At 47.5% G+C, this 18,398-nt stretch overlaps 1 protein-coding gene across 1 annotated transcript in view; it reads right to left on the bottom strand.

Moving 5' to 3' along the window:
* Nucleotides 1–424: 424 nt before the first annotated feature.
* The window catches only part of Nmnat2 (nicotinamide nucleotide adenylyltransferase 2), a 165,114-nt gene continuing 147,140 nt past the window's right edge, over nucleotides 425–18,398 (bottom strand). Inside the window, exons 9-11 of the mRNA XM_052201071.1 lie at nucleotides 2,455–2,556; nucleotides 2,250–2,317; nucleotides 425–749 (exon numbers count right to left, since the gene is read on the bottom strand). Of these exons, the coding sequence (XP_052057031.1) occupies nucleotides 647–749; nucleotides 2,250–2,317; nucleotides 2,455–2,556 (273 nt within the window). The 3' untranslated portion in view covers nucleotides 425–646. The remainder of the gene's footprint in view (nucleotides 750–2,249; nucleotides 2,318–2,454; nucleotides 2,557–18,398) is intronic.

Genomic DNA, 18,398 nt, shown 5'->3' with positions numbered 1-18,398 from the left:
ATGTGTGGTGTGTGTGTGTGTTTGCATTTATGTGTTGGAAAAGCAGAGAGGCTCTGCCTTCTTTCCTGGATGTGGCCCTCACACACTTATGAGTGCTGAGACTGGCTATAGTGTCCTATCAGAAGGGAAATAAACCACAGGAGAGCATCAAGACTACAAACAAACAAACACACTCACACCCACACACTGATTTCATCCAAGTTCTACAAGAAGTGGACAAAGAAAAAGAAAAGAAAAATAGCCCTTTGTGGTAAAGGGCATGCTGGGAAAGCGAGGGCCTGAGCCGCGTCCCCAGAGCATGCTGGGAGGATGGGCCCCAGAGCTGCCTCTCTAGAGCATGCTGGGATACGGACACCAGTACATCTCCAAGGGCTGCACTTTCCCCAACTCCCACCCTGTTCCCTTACCCACCCCCAACCCAGAGACTAGAGGAAAGTTTGTCCAAAGAAGACTGCGGAATGGGGTACGCCGTGGTTCTTCCGCACGCCCTCCACACTGTGGGGGTTAAGTCAGCCAGTGGGGAGAACAGTCAAGATGAAGACAGAAACAGAGAGGCAGGAGAGAAACCGGGGTCTGACAGTGACTGGAGGGGGCCAGTGTGTTGGCAGAGGACACGGGGAGAGCAGGGTAGAGAGCTGGGTATCCGCTAGCCCGAGGCGTTGATGTACAGCTGACTCTTGAGGATGTAGTCGATGACCGGCTGGGACAGGTAATCCACGACATGGCCGTCGCCATGCTGCAGGGCCAGCCTATATACGAAGAAACAAGAATCAAGTGAACATGCATGTCCCCAAAAGACCAGAGCCCTGGTTTGTCCTCTGCCTCTGAGGAAAGGGTCTACAAATGGCCCCCCAGCGCCCTACCAGCAGCCTTTGCCTGGGTTGAGTGAACAGTATTGATGGGATCCTCATCCCCTGGCAAACTGTCCCTCCAACCCCCCACCCCCCACCCAGTGACACCTTCATTTTGGCCTGCCACTGGGTAGCTGAGACACCTTACACCAATTATTATCATCACCAAAAAAATATTTTTTTTAATATTTATTTACTTCATGTGTGTGTGATGTGTGTCCCTGGCATTTGTGTGGAGACCAGAGGGCAATTTGTGGAACTCAGTTTGGCCCTTTACCAGGGGGGGCCTGGGGACTGAACTCAGGTAGTCAGCCTTTGGGACAAGCTTCTTTGCCTACAGAGTCATTTCATTGGCCCGTTGGGCAACTAAGTTGAGCTCTTTTCTTTCGTGTTTCCTTCTGTACAATTAAGGTAACATTTAAGCCAGTTACATCCAATTATTTAAAGGATTAGATGAGTCACTGTCCAAGTACAGGATTGACATTTTGGCTTCCCGTTGGGTTGCTCTGCGCACGGGTCTCATGAAAATTGGCCTCCTTGAGAATTCTTACACTTCAGTTCGCTTTTCACTTGGCTGTGAGCTACGGAGAGACCGCAACAGGTGGAAGATCCCAGGGGCAGATCGATTCCTGCACATGTCTATCTCTGGCCTTCTGCTCTCTGCTCATGTCTTATACAACAGTCTGGAGATGTCACTGAGCCCGGCATGGTGACTAGCTCTCTACCTTTAATGCAAGCCCTGCTTTTACTGTCCAGAGTACCTCCTGAAGGGTCTTCCTCAATAACAAAGCTTTCTGAAAAGTGGTCTCTGTTGCCGGAAATATTAAAAAGAATGAGACTATTTTGCACTATGCCAGGCACCACATGGCACCAGTGGGGTGTTTCTACTGTAGACTCTCTGGCCCAGAGCCCCTGAAAGGTCTCCACCCAGCTTGCTAAATTCCCACTGGTGGGTTGCTACCACACCAGCCCCTGCTTCAAACCCCCCACCGCATGGCCTTTGTGGTGCACACCAGGCAAAACTGCTTTGCCACTGTACCTTTCTCTCTTGAACCCCGCCGAACCACCGCTTCGAGGAAAACTCCACACAAACTTAGTTCAGAAACAATGGTAACTCAGTCGCTAGATGCAACAACTAATCCTAATCTTGTAAACCATATTAAATCTAAATCCTCCGGTGGCGACCCTAAGCCGGGAGACACTACTCTTGGCCTCTTGCTACCCCAGTCTGAAACTAGAAGCTCAAGGGAACGTTTTCTTCTATTAGTTGCTTTGGTCATGGCGTCTTATCAGAGCAATACAAACATAGCTAAGACAGGTTGCCACTGTCTGGGGAAAGCTACGGAAAAATTTTACACTAGTTTGGCCAAAGGGTCCATGACCATTTGCCAACCATACCTGCTCTTGGTGGAGCTGACTACAGACATGGGATGGTTAATGTCATCCTTCACGACCATGATGTTGTTCTGGAAACAGAGTGGAAAGAACAGGTCATCAATACCTGTAGGGACTACTCTTGCTTTCTCACACTTCCAGTCCCCCCCAGAACTTTCAGAAAAGGGCAGTATCACAGGGGTGTACCCGCAGGGGACGGAGGACTCACTTTGTATTTGCGGAGTATGGAGGAATGATTCATGATTCGGTCTGTGTCCGCTGCATCCCGGGGCACCACCACGATCCCAAAGTCCCCAACAATCACTTCCATCTGAAGAGAGGGAGGGAGAGGGAGAGGGAAAGGGGAAGAGAGAGAAACAACTTTGGTGAAAGCTGTCACCCCGACTTCCACCCAAGTGTCCACGACAGAGAAGAGTAGCATTCTGTTGCTTTGCATGGAACATCAAACATCAGTTTCCAATTTACCTTCTCTGCTCCATCAGTCAACAACCTGAACTACTGACCGGGGTCTTGGTAGAATGAGTGAGAACTGTGTCTGGCACAGAGGACGCTTAAGAAATTCTTCTAGAATGAATGAACACCCTTTTGCGTGTCGGAACAAGGCCTTTCTAGTCCTCAAAACTCTTGAGATTACAATGTTGCAGAAGAGCAGGGGTGGCCAGAAAATACACTCACGGGTGAAAGTGATTCCACAGCCCAGCACGGTTACCTCAGCCCTCACAGGACAGCGTGAGGGAGACTGGTTTTCTCCCTTTTTTCATATGGCTTACGCTGTGGGACTCTGGGGCAGCCGCAAGCACAGACACACACACAGAATGAATCCCTTTGTGTGCAGGTAGTGATAGGAGTTCTGGCTAATTTACACGGGGGTCACTTCTGAGGCCAGCCTCTGGTAGATTGATTCATTATGAGAAATAAAATCCCTTAATTAAAAACAAAATAAACATTTGGGGGAGTGTTGTTGAGAAAGGATATTGATATATAGCCTAGGCTAGCCTCAAACTCAACCATCTCCTTGTCTTAGCTTTCCAGGTGCTGAAGTGACACATATGAGATGCCACATCAACTCTTTGGTTTTTGTTTTTGTTTTTTGTTTTTTTTTCTAGTTACAAATATAATACAAGCTCAGGAAATATAGAAAAAAAATAGAAATCAGTCTCAACCACACTATCCAGCATCCACAGTTGGCCCTTCAGATATCCCAGTGCTTTGGGGTCTGTGGATAACTGTGTAGATCCAATTATCACTCAACTGCAAAGTAGGCACGAGGTTGTAGTTCAGTGGAGGGGTGCTTCCCTAGCATGCATGAGGCCCTGGCTCCTGCCCCAGACACTGCAAACAATAAGAATTAAAATCAATTGCTTAGGTAGTAATTACCTGCATTCTCTTCTTGTTTGGGGTAAGATTTATTCTGATTTTAAATTCTGTGTGTGTTGTGTGTATGTGTTTCTGTTTCTCTGTATGTGTCTCCCCTGCTTTGTGTGTGTGTGTGTGTTTCTCTGTTTCTCTGTATGTGTCTCCCCTGCTTTGTGTGTGTGTGTGTGTTTCTCTCTGTCTGCACACATGCACATACTTGAACACAGTGCCCCTTAGGTCAGAAGCAATGCCCCTGGACCTGGCCTTGCAGACAGTTGTGAGCAGCCTGATATGAGTGCTGGGAATCAAACTCAGGTCCTCTGTAAAAGCCGTGTACACTCTTAACTACGGAGTCATCTCCAGCCCCAACTGGCATTATTTTCATTGATTCATATTTCATATTTTGAGCATTCTGCCACATCATGAAGATGATTTGGGAGCTAGCCTCATGGCTTAGCAGGTAAAAACCCTCTCGGTCAGGCGTGATGACCTGAACTTAGTGCCTGGCACCCACATGGTGGAGGAAGAACCAGTTCCTGCAGCTTGACCTCCATGCTATGCTCTCCCACACTAAATAGATAAATAAAAATCACGAAGAAACATGGGCTTTTAACCTTTTCTATATTTCCTCCTAGTCATATAGTACGGAACATTTATAGTTGCTTCTGTGTTTTTGCAACCTAATTTTTGTACATAACACTTTGATGACTATATACATAAATCTTTTATCACATCTCTAATTATTTCCTCAGGATAAGAAGTAACATAATTGGACAAAAGGATGTGAAGTGGAAGTATTTCAAGCTCTTGAGACATATTACCAAATCGCCTTCTAGAAAAGTGCTGATACTCATTTCCAGGAGTTTGGCTTTTACAGCATTTGGTAGCAGGGTTGGATCCTGCCCGTTCTGAATCTCACAGGAGGAGGAAGGGTGTTGCTTGTAAGATCATTGAGCAAGATCTGCTTTAGGGGTAAAGGACTCAGAATTTCCACCCATAATTCTTAAAACTAGTTTCACAAAAGCAGAAATGCTGATGAACTATGGTCCATTCTTCTCTACCAGAAAGTTTTACAGTGTTAGAATGCCATTGTTAACCAAATTCTGTGTGTGTGTGTGCCTCTGTGTATGTTTGTGTGTGCCTGTGTGTGTTGCGGGTGCTTGTGTGTATATGTGTGCACCTCTGTGTGTTTATGTGTGTGTGTTGTATGTATGTCTCTGTGTGTGAGCCTGTGTGTGTGTGTGTGCTTTCCCTATTGCTTAACAAGTGCTTAACATAAAATTGCAACTAGGGCTGGGTGTGGTGGCACATGCTTTTGGTCCCAGCCCTTGGATGGATTTCTGTGAGTTCAAGGCCAGCCTGGTCTACAAATTGAATTGCAGGTCAGTCAGGGCTGTTACACAGAGAAACCCTGTCTCCAAAAACAAAGAACCTAAACCAAACCAAAACAAAACAAAACAAAAATGCCATTAGAACTCTGATGTGGCTAAAATAAAAGGTCAGCCTTGAGCACCCACGGGGGAGGAGACTCAGGCTAAACACAGGGTCAGAGCCTCCACCTGTCCACGCCATCGGAGATGGAGCAGCATACAGCATGTTTTATGTAGGTGGGGTTCACATTAAGTTCGCATCAAGGCTTCTGTCCTATAGGCCTGGAAATGTTGAGGAGAGGCAAGGCAGGAATCTGCAGGGAGACCCAGCTCCTCTTGTCAGCTGTTAGACCATGCGCTGGGTTCACTGTTCAGTAACGGATTCTCACACTTTCCCACACACTAGAGTTGCCTGATGAGGAGGGACATCGAGACGGCTCCGTGGGCAAGGCACTTGCCACCAAGCCTGGAAATCTGAGTCCAGTTCCCTGGACCCACCTGGTAGGAGATTGCAATGACTGCAAGTTGCTCTCAGTCCTCCACACATGAACTGTGGTACATGCATGCATGCACACATATACACACACACAGAAAACAAACAAGTCAAAACAAACAAACAAACAAACAAACACATAAATGCAACTTTAAAATTTAAAACAACCACCACAAAGAATTACCCAGGGAACTTTGAAAATTCCAACCATGTACTCATACCCAAGATCAACTAAACTAGAATGTCTCAGGACAGGACCCAGACAACGGTACTTAAAAAAAAACAATCCCCCAGGTGATTCCAGTGTGCAACTGAGTTCATGCGTCAGTCAAATATAGAATTAGAACTGGGAAAATGGGCATGCCAGGGAAGACGAGGGAAGGAGAAAGTGAGAATTCACCGAAGCAGGAGCACATAGAGATCTCTTATCTGCCTGTTCCTGTAGATGCTCAGGGATAATCTGGGGAGTTAAGCAATGGCGGGCCTGTTTCCCACTGCTTGACTCTAACAGCTGGATAATGCACGTTTGATGAGCGCTCTCTGTGCGGGTGTGTGGTGTAAGGGAGCCATTCAGAGAAAATGTTCTAGTTAAAGCCTGAGCAGAATGGCAGAATGGCGGCAGGCGCCCATGAGAGAATTGCTCTTTGGGTGACATCAGTGCATCTGTTTGCTGCTTCCCACTCAGGATCAAACGATCTGACACCCACTCAGGAGCGATGCCAAGGCTTGGTGGGGGGTAGGCAGATGGAGCCCTTGCTGCTGGAGACACGGCTCCTTTCTAATAACGGGTGATGGATTGGCTCCTGGGGAGCACCAATGGGTGGAGGAGAGCCCATGAGACCTACAGATTAGCAGCCACTCTTCCCGGCTTCAGGAGAATCTCTGCTGTTCGAGGTGGTGGGTTTTCATGCCAGAGAGTGTGTGGGTGGACAGAGGTGTCAGGTAGAGGGTCGTCCACCCTGTGGAGTTCATCTGTGAGTTCTACTGCTACCTCTCTGGCTCAGGCCCCCCAGCGAGACCTCAGGTCTCCTGGTTCTCCTTCCTTTGTAGATGTTCCCTTTTGGTCTCTATGATGATTCTCAGTCCTCTCTGACCTTGACACACCGGACTCCACCCAGCTTCCCAGTCCTTTGTTCTAAATTCACACCCTTAATGTTTCCTTCCATTTCAAAGCTAATATAAAGACACTAGAGGCTCTTGAATCAGTGTTTCCAGCATCGGGCATATATTTCCATGAGTCTCTGGATCTGCTATTGTAAAAAGGCTCTTTGGGATTTTGAATGAGACTACACCTCAGAGGCTCAGGTGTCAGCCCCCAGATGGTGGAGATGCTTGGATAGGTTTAGGAGGTGTGGCCTTGCTAGAGGAAGTATGTCACTGGGGGTGGGCTCTGAGGTTTTAAAGGCCTCCTATCATTTCCAGGACACACTCTCTGCTTCCTGTTGAAGATGTGAGCTTGCTGTTCCTCCTACCATGCCTGCTGCCCTCTTCTTCAATGATGGATTCTAACCCTCTAGAACTGCAAGCCCATATAAACTCTTTCCTCTGTAACTTGTCTTGGTCATGGTGTTTTATCACAGCAATAGAAAAGTATGTAATACAGACTTCCTCTGCCTCTGAAGTGTCTTTTCCTATGGCCCCTTTCTCTTATAATTGTACCCTGCAAAAGTCTTGGCATTTTTCCTTGTTTTTTTCCCCCCCCTTTCTTTAATATCTTATATTCAGCCTACAAGGGAATCCAATTAATTCTGTTTTCAAAACAAATGTATGAGCGAGGTTGGGTGGAGTATGCCTGGGATCCCTGCACTGAGGAGTAGAGGTAGGAAGGGCAGTAGATAGTTCAAAGCCTGCCTGGGTTACATGAGACCCAGTCTAAAACCAATAAAACAAAACCAAACCACATATGACTCTGCTTAGATCTCATTTATACTCGGGTCCAAGTCTCCAGTGGTGCAATGACTTCCCCCGCCCCAAATACCCAAGTCCAAATTCCTGGAACTTGTGACTGTTATCTTATATGATTAAACTAAGGGAATTAATCTTGAGATCATTCTGGTTAGTCTGATAACATCAGAAACACGTGTCCTTCTAAGAGAGAGGTAGAGGGGGATTGGCTAGAAGAGAGAAGTGAGGAATGGTCTGGTGGAGGAGAAAGAAGGGCAGGAGCTAGGAACACGGCACACACAGCTCCCAGTCTAGAAAAGTTGGCTATCTGATGCCCTACAACCTCGGGGAGGATAAACAGTCAATGTTTATAACTGTGTTCAGAACACAGTTCTGAACTGAGAATGGCCTATGTTTACAACTACCAGGTTTGCTGTATCGGGGGAGTCCTTAGCCCCGATCCCTCTCACCTGGATTGTCCTGGCCTTCCTGTTAATTTCTTGCCATTTTCAATCTGTTCCCAACATTGAGATCTTTACTTTTGGATGATGCCGTCTCCACCTGGGGTGGGGGTACAGCTCACTGATAGCGCTTGCCAGGCATGCGTAAAGCCCTGGGCTGGAGCCCCCGCTCTGCCTGAACCAGGCGTGGTGGTACATACCTCTACCCCAGCACTTGAGAGATGGAGGCAGGAGGATTAGAAGCTTTGGTCATTTTTACCTATACAGAGGGTTTGAGGCAGGCCCAGGATACGTGAAACCATCCAGTAAACAAACAAACAAACAAACAAAATAAATAAACAGAAAGAAGTGAGAAGTTCCTACCCCTGTGCACGGGTGCTACAAGCCTGACTTAGAGAGTTGCTTTTTAGCCTCTTTGGATCTGAGCAGCCACAAGAACAAGTGAATTATGAAGGACACGGAGTGGAGCGTCAAGGAGAAGGTACACAGTCCATTCCCTAGAAAGAAGTGGCACAGTGTGACAGCTCAGTGATGCTCCACAGGGGAACTCTGGGAAAGTTCTAGTCATAAGGACTCTGAGATCCAGTCACATCCCATGACCTCGGAGTCGGGTGCGTGAAGTGTAGTGAGCCCCACCAATCTGCAGAAAGATGAAAGCTGCACTTAGAAAATTACAGCTGGCCGGGCAGTGGTGGCGCACGCCTGTAATTCCAGCACTCTGGAGGCAGAGGCAGGCAGATTTCTGAGTTTGAGACCAGCCTGGTCTACAGAGTGAGTTCCGGGACAGCCAGGGCTACACAGAGAAACCCTGTCTCGAAAAAACCAAATCCAAAAAACTAACCCCCGCCCCCAAAAAAAGAAAAAGAAAATTACAGCTAATTATTGGTGGTGGTTACAGCAAAAATTGCTTAGCTAAATTAACTTCCACAGCCTACCACGCGCGTGATTGCGAGGGTGGGGGAGGATGGACGGACAGACGGACGGACGGATGGACAGACATTGTAGCTGAAGTTCCTGCTGGTGTCAATTTTACAACAGTAAGCTGTAAAAGTGACCATTATAATGACTATTTGGTCATTGTAATATTAACCACATTCAGTTTGTAAATACAGAAAGCCTCTAATGAGCGGTACCAACGAGTCTGCCAAATCCACAAGATTTTGAGAATAAAGACCAGAGGGACACAGCCAAATGTAGGAGATACACTCATGGAAAAACTGGCCAAACCCGATCCCACACACACATCACAGGAAAGAATAGAGGGGAGGCCTGCCAGTGTACTAAAGCCTTCGGATCTTCTTTAGGATCTCTTTGTTGGGAAAGAAAACTGCCTGGGAAGCCACATTTGACTTGGAAAACTCAGCTTCGTGGTGAGAGTACCAGTCCTGGAGAGGCCACTGAGGACAAGCCGGGTGCCGAGGCTGAGCCAACTGAGCCGGTGGCACAAGCGTCTATTTAATGAGACGTTACATCCTGACAAAAGTCTTTTTGTGAAAAGTAAGCAGATAAAGTAAAACAAACAAGAAAACAGATCCCCCAGACCTTGCCTGGCGGGTGCTGATAACGCACGCATCAAAACCAGTCCCTGGGGTTGGCAAGATGGCGCCGCAGTGGGTGAAAGCGCTTGCTATACGAGCCTGGTGGCTGGAGATCACTCTCTGAAACCCATAGTGGAGGGAGAGGTAACCCCTAAAAATTAACCTCTGACTTTCACATGTCACCTGGGCACCCCCACCATCTCTCCCTTGCCCTCTCTCTTCCTCTCTCTCCCCCTCCCCCTCACATACACACACAATGGTGGTGACAGTGGTGGTGATGATGGTGATCCTCGGATTTTCTGACATGCTTGTCTCTAGGAGTTAGGAGTGGCCACTTTACATTACAGGGCACTATGCTGAGCCCTCTGGTGGATGAGGACAGGCACCTCAGCACCTCCAGAGATTCCAGGGAGAATAGGACCTTCCTGTGTGGTGAGGAATGGTTGGGGCACACACACACATCGAGTGCAACTGGTTCTAGGATCCTGAGGATGCTGAACTCTGGGACTGAGCGTTTGTTTGTCTGTCCGTCCCAGCTCTTCCTATGGGTCTTGCTCTTGGGGGTGTGGAGTGGGAGGGAGGGAGCAGGTGAACAGAGCAGAGACGATTGGTCAGTCTCACTCCTTACATGGGCAGTGTACCTTCATACTGCCAGAGCTTAGGAGACAGGATCACACTGGCTATTCACTGACCAGGCCTGTGTGTCAGGCCTCAGAGGCGGGGGTCCATGACATACACCCTGCCTCAGCATCCTGCCCAGCCTAGTTATGATCCTATCTTTTCATCTTACAGTTAAAGATATCCAGGGGAGCGGAAGAGAGGAAGCAGGTGGAGGTGGACTCTGTGTCCCAAGTACAGGGACTCTGAGAGGAGGATATGAGGCATGACAAAGCAGGAAGCACCTTGGCCTTGGGGGACAGAACACTTATGACCCAGGAGGCAAAGCTCTTGGAAGGGAATGTGGAATCATCATCGTCCCTCCAAGAGGCTGAATTCTAAGACTTGCCCTGCTGACTTTCAGGGATAGATGCTCTGAGGACTTAGCCAGACCCCTTCCTGCATGCTGAGGGTGTACAGGTGAGAAGGCAGATGTGAATTCATCATTTGGATAGATTACCTAATGGATGACATCAAGCAAAATATTAGTAGCTACCACATGGGATGCAGAACCAGCAGAGACCATCACAGAAAGCCACAACTAAGCCGGGCAGTGGTGCTACATGTCTTTAGTCCCAGCACTTGGGAGGCAGAGTTAGGTGGATTTCTGAGTTTGAGAACAGCCTGGTCTACTAGATGAGTTCCAGGACAGTCAAGGCTACATAAAGAAACCCTATTTTGAAGAAGAAAAGAAAGAAGGACTGGAGAGCTGGCTCAGCCGTTAAGAGCACCAACTGCTCTTCCGAAGGTCCTGAGTTCAAATCCCAGCAACCACATGGTGGCTCACAACCATCCATAACAAGATCTGACGCCTTCTTCTGGAGTGTCTGAAGACAGCTACAATGTACTTACATATAATAAATAAATAAATCTTTTAAAAAAAGAAAAGAAAAGAAAAGAAAGCCTCAACTATCCAGACTGCACAGAACTTACCATGAAATGTCCAACCCCAATCCACACATCTATACAACCCCTACACCCAAGGCTCAGGTAGCACCTAGGAAGAGGGGTGGGAGACTGTAAGTTCGTGTCTTATATATAGGCCAGAAAAGCTGCACTCTTGAAATTGCAACAATATAGCTGCCTAAACAAGACCTGAACAGAGACAACCTCAGTTGACACGCCAGTGTGGATAAGGAAATCCCAAGGTTCCCATCTGTGGGTGATGACCTGCAGGCAATTAATGACTGCCCCGTGGAGACGCGATCTTTCCTTTGCGAGCGATGTAGTTTGTTATTTAATACCATAGATTGGAGCCCGGCGGTGGTGGCGCATGCCTATAATCCCAGCACTTGGGAGGCAGAGGCAGGCGGATTTCTGAGTTCAAGGCCAGCCTGGTCTACAGAGTGAGCTCCAGGACACCCAGGACTACACAGAGAAACCCTGTCTCGAAAAAACCAAAATAAATAAATAAATAAATAAATAAATAATAATAATAAAACACACCACTTGGTCAGCACTAAATGCACTCAGTAGGCTGTATCATATGTGACAACATTAAAGAAAAAAAGAAAACATCGTTTTAAAATAATTTAAAAATACAAACTGAAGCTGGGCAGTGGTGGTGCACACCTTTAATCCCAGTACTTGGGAGGTAGAGGCAGGTGGATTTCTGAGTTCGAGGCCAACCTGGTCTACCGAGTGAGTTCCAGGACAGCCTGGGCTACACAGAGAAACCCTGTCTGGGGTGGGAGGGGAGGAGGAAAAAAAGAAAAAGGAAATTACAAACTGAGAGGTCTAACAAAAGATTCTTTTTGACTGTACTGAAGGATATGAACGAGTTAATGTTCAGTGACTCACACCTTGTAGTGACTAACACAACTGACAAAAACAGCCAAATAAAACAAGCAAAGTTAGGATTATAAAGATGGTGTATCTCATCCCAACAGAGAGGTCATTCGGGTGTTCTAGTCAAAGGCCTCAACTTCATTAGCGATAAGATCCTTCAAGATGCACTGACGGCCCGGAAGGCTTCACTAGTGCGATGCAGTGTGATCACGCTCGACCAGGGCTCGGAAGCCTGCTCATTTTCTCCTCACGGTACAGAACCTCAGCGGCTCCAGCCTCCTTCTGTGTCCTTTGTAGATGACAGTCAGGGATGCACGGGGCCACCAGTAAGCATTCCCAAGGGCTCTGCCACGCGCCAGGAACTCTTCTCAGAGCTTAATTACCACATCTCATCCTTACAACGGTCTTCAGGGATGCGCGACTCCGTTCTCATTTCTTAGATGGAGAAACCAACTTGATGGGATTCAGGAACCTGTCCTATCTTCACAGCTAGTGATCGGATCTGATCCCTCTTGGGGTTGCTCTTGAAGACTCTTTCCATTGCTTCACATTGCTTCTAGATCCATCGGTAGACTCATATTCTAGTGACTTGAAACTTCTTCAGTTTAAAAATATCACAACTCGGGCCAGGCGTGGTGGCATGCCTTTAATCCCAGTACTCGGGAGGCAGAGGCAGGCAAATCTCTATGAGTTCGGAGCCAGACTGCCTATAGAACGAGTTCCAGGATAGCCAGGACACAGAGAAACCTTGGCTTATAAAAAAAATAAAAACAAAACAACAAAAATTGAAAATATACTTGGTGGTAGATGATGGCGTATACCTATAGTCCCAGAATTCAGGGACTGAGGCAGGAGAATAATGAGTTTGAGGCCAACTTGGGGTACATAGCAAGATCCTATCTTTTTTAAAAAAATGAAAAAAAAAAAGACATAAAGGAAAACACCCACGACTACCACCACCTTGCTCTTTAAAAATTAAAAAAAATCAATCCCCTTATCCTCGGATCGTTGCTCTCTATCGCCCCCTAGAGCATACAGCTGTAAGCACTACTGGGTGGGTAAAGAAAGCGGAGAGCCGCGTAAATCCCCATCTGTGAAAATGACTAAAGCGCTCTCCAGCAGAGCATCCTCTGTACTACTGTGGCTTCTGTCTGGAGGAAAGGCTGGGCCGGAGCTAGTGTGAGGCAGCCACTTCCAGGACGGCCCTCAACGCAAACAAACGAAAGCTCCTCCAGCGGGGCTTCCCAGAGGAAACCGACCCCACAGCGCTGCCTGCTTGACCCGGAGTGTGGGAAGGTCCAGAGTTCCGGCCTCGTGTCAAAAGCCTGAAAACCAAATCAACAGCACCTTCTACACGAGATCTGTGAGCAGAAATCAGGCCCCAAATTTCGCATCACTGGGCCTGGGGGTCCTTCTCTTGTGAATTATTCAGCTTGGGTTTTAGCAATGTGGGGACCTAATCCCCCGGGGCTGCAAGAGTCCCGCAGGCTTCCTGCTTCCGGACTGGAGTTAAGCAGTTTGATAAAAAGTCATCTGAGCCTGAATAACCACATGTTTGTCTTTGCTCCATTTATCCTGGGGCCCTGGGATTTCTTCTGGAGTGGTTAATGCCCCCGGCTCTTCCTCTGTTTATTTTCTTTGGTTATGTTCCCATAGCTGATGGACGTAGGAAGCCGGTTAGTCCCTAACTGGTTGGTTGGAGGCATGTAGGGCACAACCAATGAAAAGATTGTGAGGCTTTGAGAAGTTCAGGAAGAAAAGAGTGTCTTCATTGGTGGACTTCCGGCGTCTGAAATCACCTTCAGGCATTTAATCCTTTGAGTTAAACTAATGTTTGAGTTTAATCCTTTGAGTTAAACTCTTGCTTGTTTAAAATGGCGATATGCTGAGAATGGCCCGGACAGGCGATTACACTCAGTGACTCGGGTACACTCCATCAAAAGCCGTTTTCCAAAAGAAGAGGACCAACTCACTCCTCTGCCATCTCCTCCCAGAGGCTCGTGCCCACTCCCGGGACTTTGATAGCCTCCTCCTTAGGTGAAAACCTTTTCTCTTTGTAACTGCTTAGCCGGGGCCAGGCGGTGATGCAATGCCCAGCTTGTGCCTTCTCTGCGCCTGCGTTGAGGGCTGTCTGTCATTCCTCCATGGATGAGTTCATGTTAACTGGACGAAGGATCTGAAGAATCACGTGAGACCCTGTTCTGCCATTCAGAACCATCTAGAACAAGTCCCAATCTGCTTAAGTCCCCCTTTTGTAGATATTTTTAAATTGTTACGTTTAGTTGGTCGGGGCGGGGCAGGAAGTGCAAGTACACATGTGTGGTTGTGTGTGTGTGCACATGTTATGTTGTGTATGTGGGAACCAGAGGACAACCCACCCAAACCAATTCTCTCCTTGTCCCATGTGAGCTGAGGATTGAACTCGAGTCATCAGTCTTGACAGTAAGAGCTTTACCCACTGAGCCAGTTCCCTTTCCCTATTGTTAAGGTGAGAATAGAGATTCCATCTCAAAGGGGTTGACTCGGATAATCTGTGAGATACAGCCAGACATGATTCATTTATTGTCTGTCTTTCCCATTAGAAAGCAAGATGACTAGCCAAATATTTCATTTCTATCTGTAGAAATGAAATGTCCTAGCTATAGACCAGTGATTGCTGCCACATAGTAGGTGCTCAATAAATATTTCAACATGAAAGAAAGAACCCAGGTTGGTAAGGCATCCTTTAATCTTAGCTGCTCACAAGGCAGGAGGATCACTAGTTAAAAAAAATTAGGAAAAATCTGTCTTTAAAATGGAAAACATAGGGTGGCAAGCCGGCTCGTTACACAAGTCTGACAGCCTGAGTTCGATCCCTGGCACCCACACAAAGGTGGAAAGCAAGAACCAACTCCACACAGTTGTCTTCTGACTTCCACTTGTGTGCTCTGGCACATACATGCCATATAACAATAAATAAAACAAAATAATTTTAAGAGGAAAAATACAAAAAGACAGGGCTAGTATGTAGACAACCATAAACTTAAATTCCCAGAACTTAACAGCGACGGAAGAATAATGAACAACAGTGGCTGAGAACTTACCAGCTGGGTTCAAAAACTCTTCCACACTTCCTATATGCTTAACTTCCTGTTGGACAACGACGTAAGCTTTAATAACTAGGGTATTTTTAGCCTGCAAGAAGCACGTGGGCTTACATTCACAAGGGCACTGCCGAAAGATGGATTGAAAGGAGGAAGGTTTGAATCAGAATTAATTTGCCTGCCTTCCGCCGGATGACGGACAAAGCATCTGGCATCTCGGAGCTCTGCACCACAGACTGGGTTTTGTTGAAGGGAGGAGAGAAGAAAAAGTTTCAACCCTGGCTGATCCAGGAGCCTCCCGCCTTAATTAATTTAACTCAGTTCCTGACCCTCCGTCTGGAGGACAGAAGCACAGGTGTTTCTGTCAGAGGCAGAACAGCCTAGGGTACTGGAGGGAAGCCATCAACTTGATGGAATTTAGAAACACCATGGAGACACATCTCTGGGCCTGCCTGGGAGGGTGTTTACCTGAGGGGGAAAGTGCCACCCTGAATGTGGCGTCCCATGGGCTGGGGACCCTGACTGAATAAAACAGAGAAGGTAAGTAGAGTGCCAGCATTCATTCACTTCTTCAGCTTCCTGACTGTGGAGTTAGAGGGACCAGCTGCCTCAGGCCCCTGTGCAGTGACAAACTCCACCTTCATCCATGAGCAGAAAGAAGCCCTTCCTTCCTTACACTCAGAGCGGCGAGAATACAAAGTAACAAAGGAAACTAGCCTGTGAATGAAAGTGAGCCGGGCATGGTGCTCACTCCTGGGCTCTGAGGCTGGTCCACGAGCCTGGGTCTTGATCCTCACACACCCCCACCACCACCGGAAAACAAGAAGAACAAAAATGCCAACCAGGAGGCCACACAGCAGCTCTTTTGTGCGCCACTTGAGAGAAACTTGATGAATATGTACGGAATTTTCTCTCCCTGGAATGTAAGGGGATGGGGTGTGTCACTGGTCACAGGAGGTCAGATTTCACTGTGGACTGATAAATCTTTGTGCCTAGCGGACACTGCTGCAGGGAAACTGTGGGGCTGGGTGTGGAGTCATGGTGGAGAGTTTTGGTTCTGGACTTTGGAGCAAGTGATGCTGACCATGGATGGACCAGGATGGACCAGGAGAGGCTGTGGCTGTGCTGCTGTGTGTGGGGTAGGCCCACTCAGGCAGTGTCCAGATGTTAACAGTTTCATTTGACACAGCAAGGCCGCCCTTTTTGAACAAGCTCCTGTTTTCTTCCCAATCCATTTGAACGGGGACTCTTTTACATCATTACATATTGTATCTTTACATACTACCTTTACCTCTGAGCAATGATTCTAAGTGTTGGTACCCAGACCTGCGAGGCCTGTGACTTCATATAGGCGACAATTAGGACAGTGTAACTATAGGCCTGTTGCCAAGGCAACAGTCGCCATATACCCAGAATTCAATGGCGCCAACCTTTACCCCTCCGATTACACGTTCTAAGGCTACAGCCAAACCCCCAAGTTCTTCTCCTCTGAGGACACCTGACCCAGCGCCAGTCCTTCCTCTGAGGGAAGTGGCTGGAATTGATGGTCTGGTTAGAGTACATGTTCCTTTCTCGTTGAGCGACCTTTCTCAAATAGAAAGTACACTGGGAGCTGGGCGGTGGTAGCGCACGCCTGTAATCCCAGCACTCTGGGAGTCAGAGGCAGGCGGATTTCTGAGTTTGAGGCCAGCCTGGTCTACAGAGTGAGTTCCAGGACAGCCAGAGCTATACAGAGAAACCCTGTCTTGAAAAAAAACAAAATCCAAAAAACCAAAAAAAAAAAAAAAAAGTAGGCTGGGTTCTTATATTTCTAACTCCTCTAACTTTATTAAAGAGTTTCAGTACATTACTCAATCTTAGAGCTTGACTTTCCATGATATTCATATGATTCTTAGTAACAATTTACTTCCTGATGAACGCAGGCGAGTTTGGGAAGAGGCAAGAACGCATGCAGACGAAATTCACCAGACAGACAGACCCTATCCAATTGGATCTGAGACAGTGCCTGACCAGGACCCTCAGTGGAATTACAATTCCACAGGTGGTATTTTAGCCAGAGACAGGTTTGTTACATGCCTTCTGGCTGGTCTCAGAAAGGCAGCCTTAAAGCCAGTAAATTTTGAAAAACTCCAAGAGGTTGTCCAGGACAGAAAAAACCAGCACTAAGAACTTCACAGACTAGGCAGAGTTGGGAAAGAGCTATAGGCTGGGTGGCATCGGGATGCAGGTCTGCTCTAGGCCTAGGCAGCCTGGTCTGATTAACTCCAATCCCACGGTTTCTGCAGGGAGCCGGGATTCTTATCACTGCCTCAGACAGGACAGATAGATGCAGGCGGTAACTAGGATGGATGTCCTAGATCTCCAGGATGACCTGACATCCACGTAGCCTGTCAACCTGAGGCAGGAAGTTCTAAGAATGTGGGACTCTAAGGTTTTGGACTTTAAAAAAAAAAGTCTTTGTTTTTTTGGTTTTTTTTTTTTGTTGTTGTTGTTGTTTTTGTTTTGTTTTGTTTTGAGACAGGGTTTCTCTGTGTAGCCCTGGCTGTCCTGGAACTCACTCTGTAGACCAGGCTGAACCTCTTTGTTTTGAGACAGGGCCTCCTGCATCGCAGGCTGGCCTTGAACTCGCTACACAGTAGAGAATGACTCTGAACTTCCGATCTTCTTGCTTCGTCTCTCAATCCTGGGGTTGGCTTATGTGGTGCTGGGGTCTAAGCCCATGGTTTGGAGCATGTGAGGCAAACGCTATCAATGGAGCTACTTCTCTAGCCTCAGTCCTTGGATGTTGTTGTTGTTAGTTTTCATTTGTTTTACAATGCTGGGGTTTCTACCCAGGGCCTCCTGGGGTAAGGGAAACTCTCTATCACCACACTATCTCCTTAGCCTTGGGATTTTGCACTAAATCCACCTAAGTCCTAGAAGAGTGAGGCTATGTGGTGCCCCTCCTTGGTGCCGGTTTATCCCTGGCTGCCCCACAAGATGTTCCAAAAGTCACCCATCTCAGACTGGCCATCGCTTTGTTTTTTACACAAGCAACCCTAAGAGACTGGAATCCTCTGGCCACTCTCAGGAATCCAGGAAGTCAAACTGGTCAGGACTGTGGCATGTCCCTCCCCAACATCATCAGGGGGATGGACAAAGACTTCATTGTGACATTTATTTGTTATTCGTGGATGTGTCTGTCTCTGTGTGTTTCACAAGAGTGCTGGTGTTAGGATTCTGTCTAAGCTCCACCCCACAGTCACCTGGCAACAGCCAGGTAGGTCTGGCCCACTATAAAAGGGGCTGCTCAGCCCCTCCTCTCTTACTCTCTTGTCTCCCTCTCTTGCCTCTTTCCCCCTTGGGCTCCCCTCTCTCCCCATTCCCTTCCCCCCTCTCTTCCCGTGGTCATGGCCGGCCTCTACTTCTCTACTCTCTCCCTCTCTCTGCCTTTCTCTGCATCTGCTACCCTCTTAACTCCCCTCCCCATGCCCTAAACAAACCCTATTCTATACTACACTGCTGTGTGTGTGGTCTCTCAGG

This window comes from Apodemus sylvaticus, chromosome 12 (assembly GCF_947179515.1).
Source record: "Apodemus sylvaticus chromosome 12, mApoSyl1.1, whole genome shotgun sequence".
Lineage (NCBI taxonomy): Eukaryota > Metazoa > Chordata > Mammalia > Rodentia > Muridae > Apodemus > Apodemus sylvaticus.
Note: the sequence above shows the minus strand (reverse complement) of the source record. Positions and strands in the feature narration are given on the sequence as shown.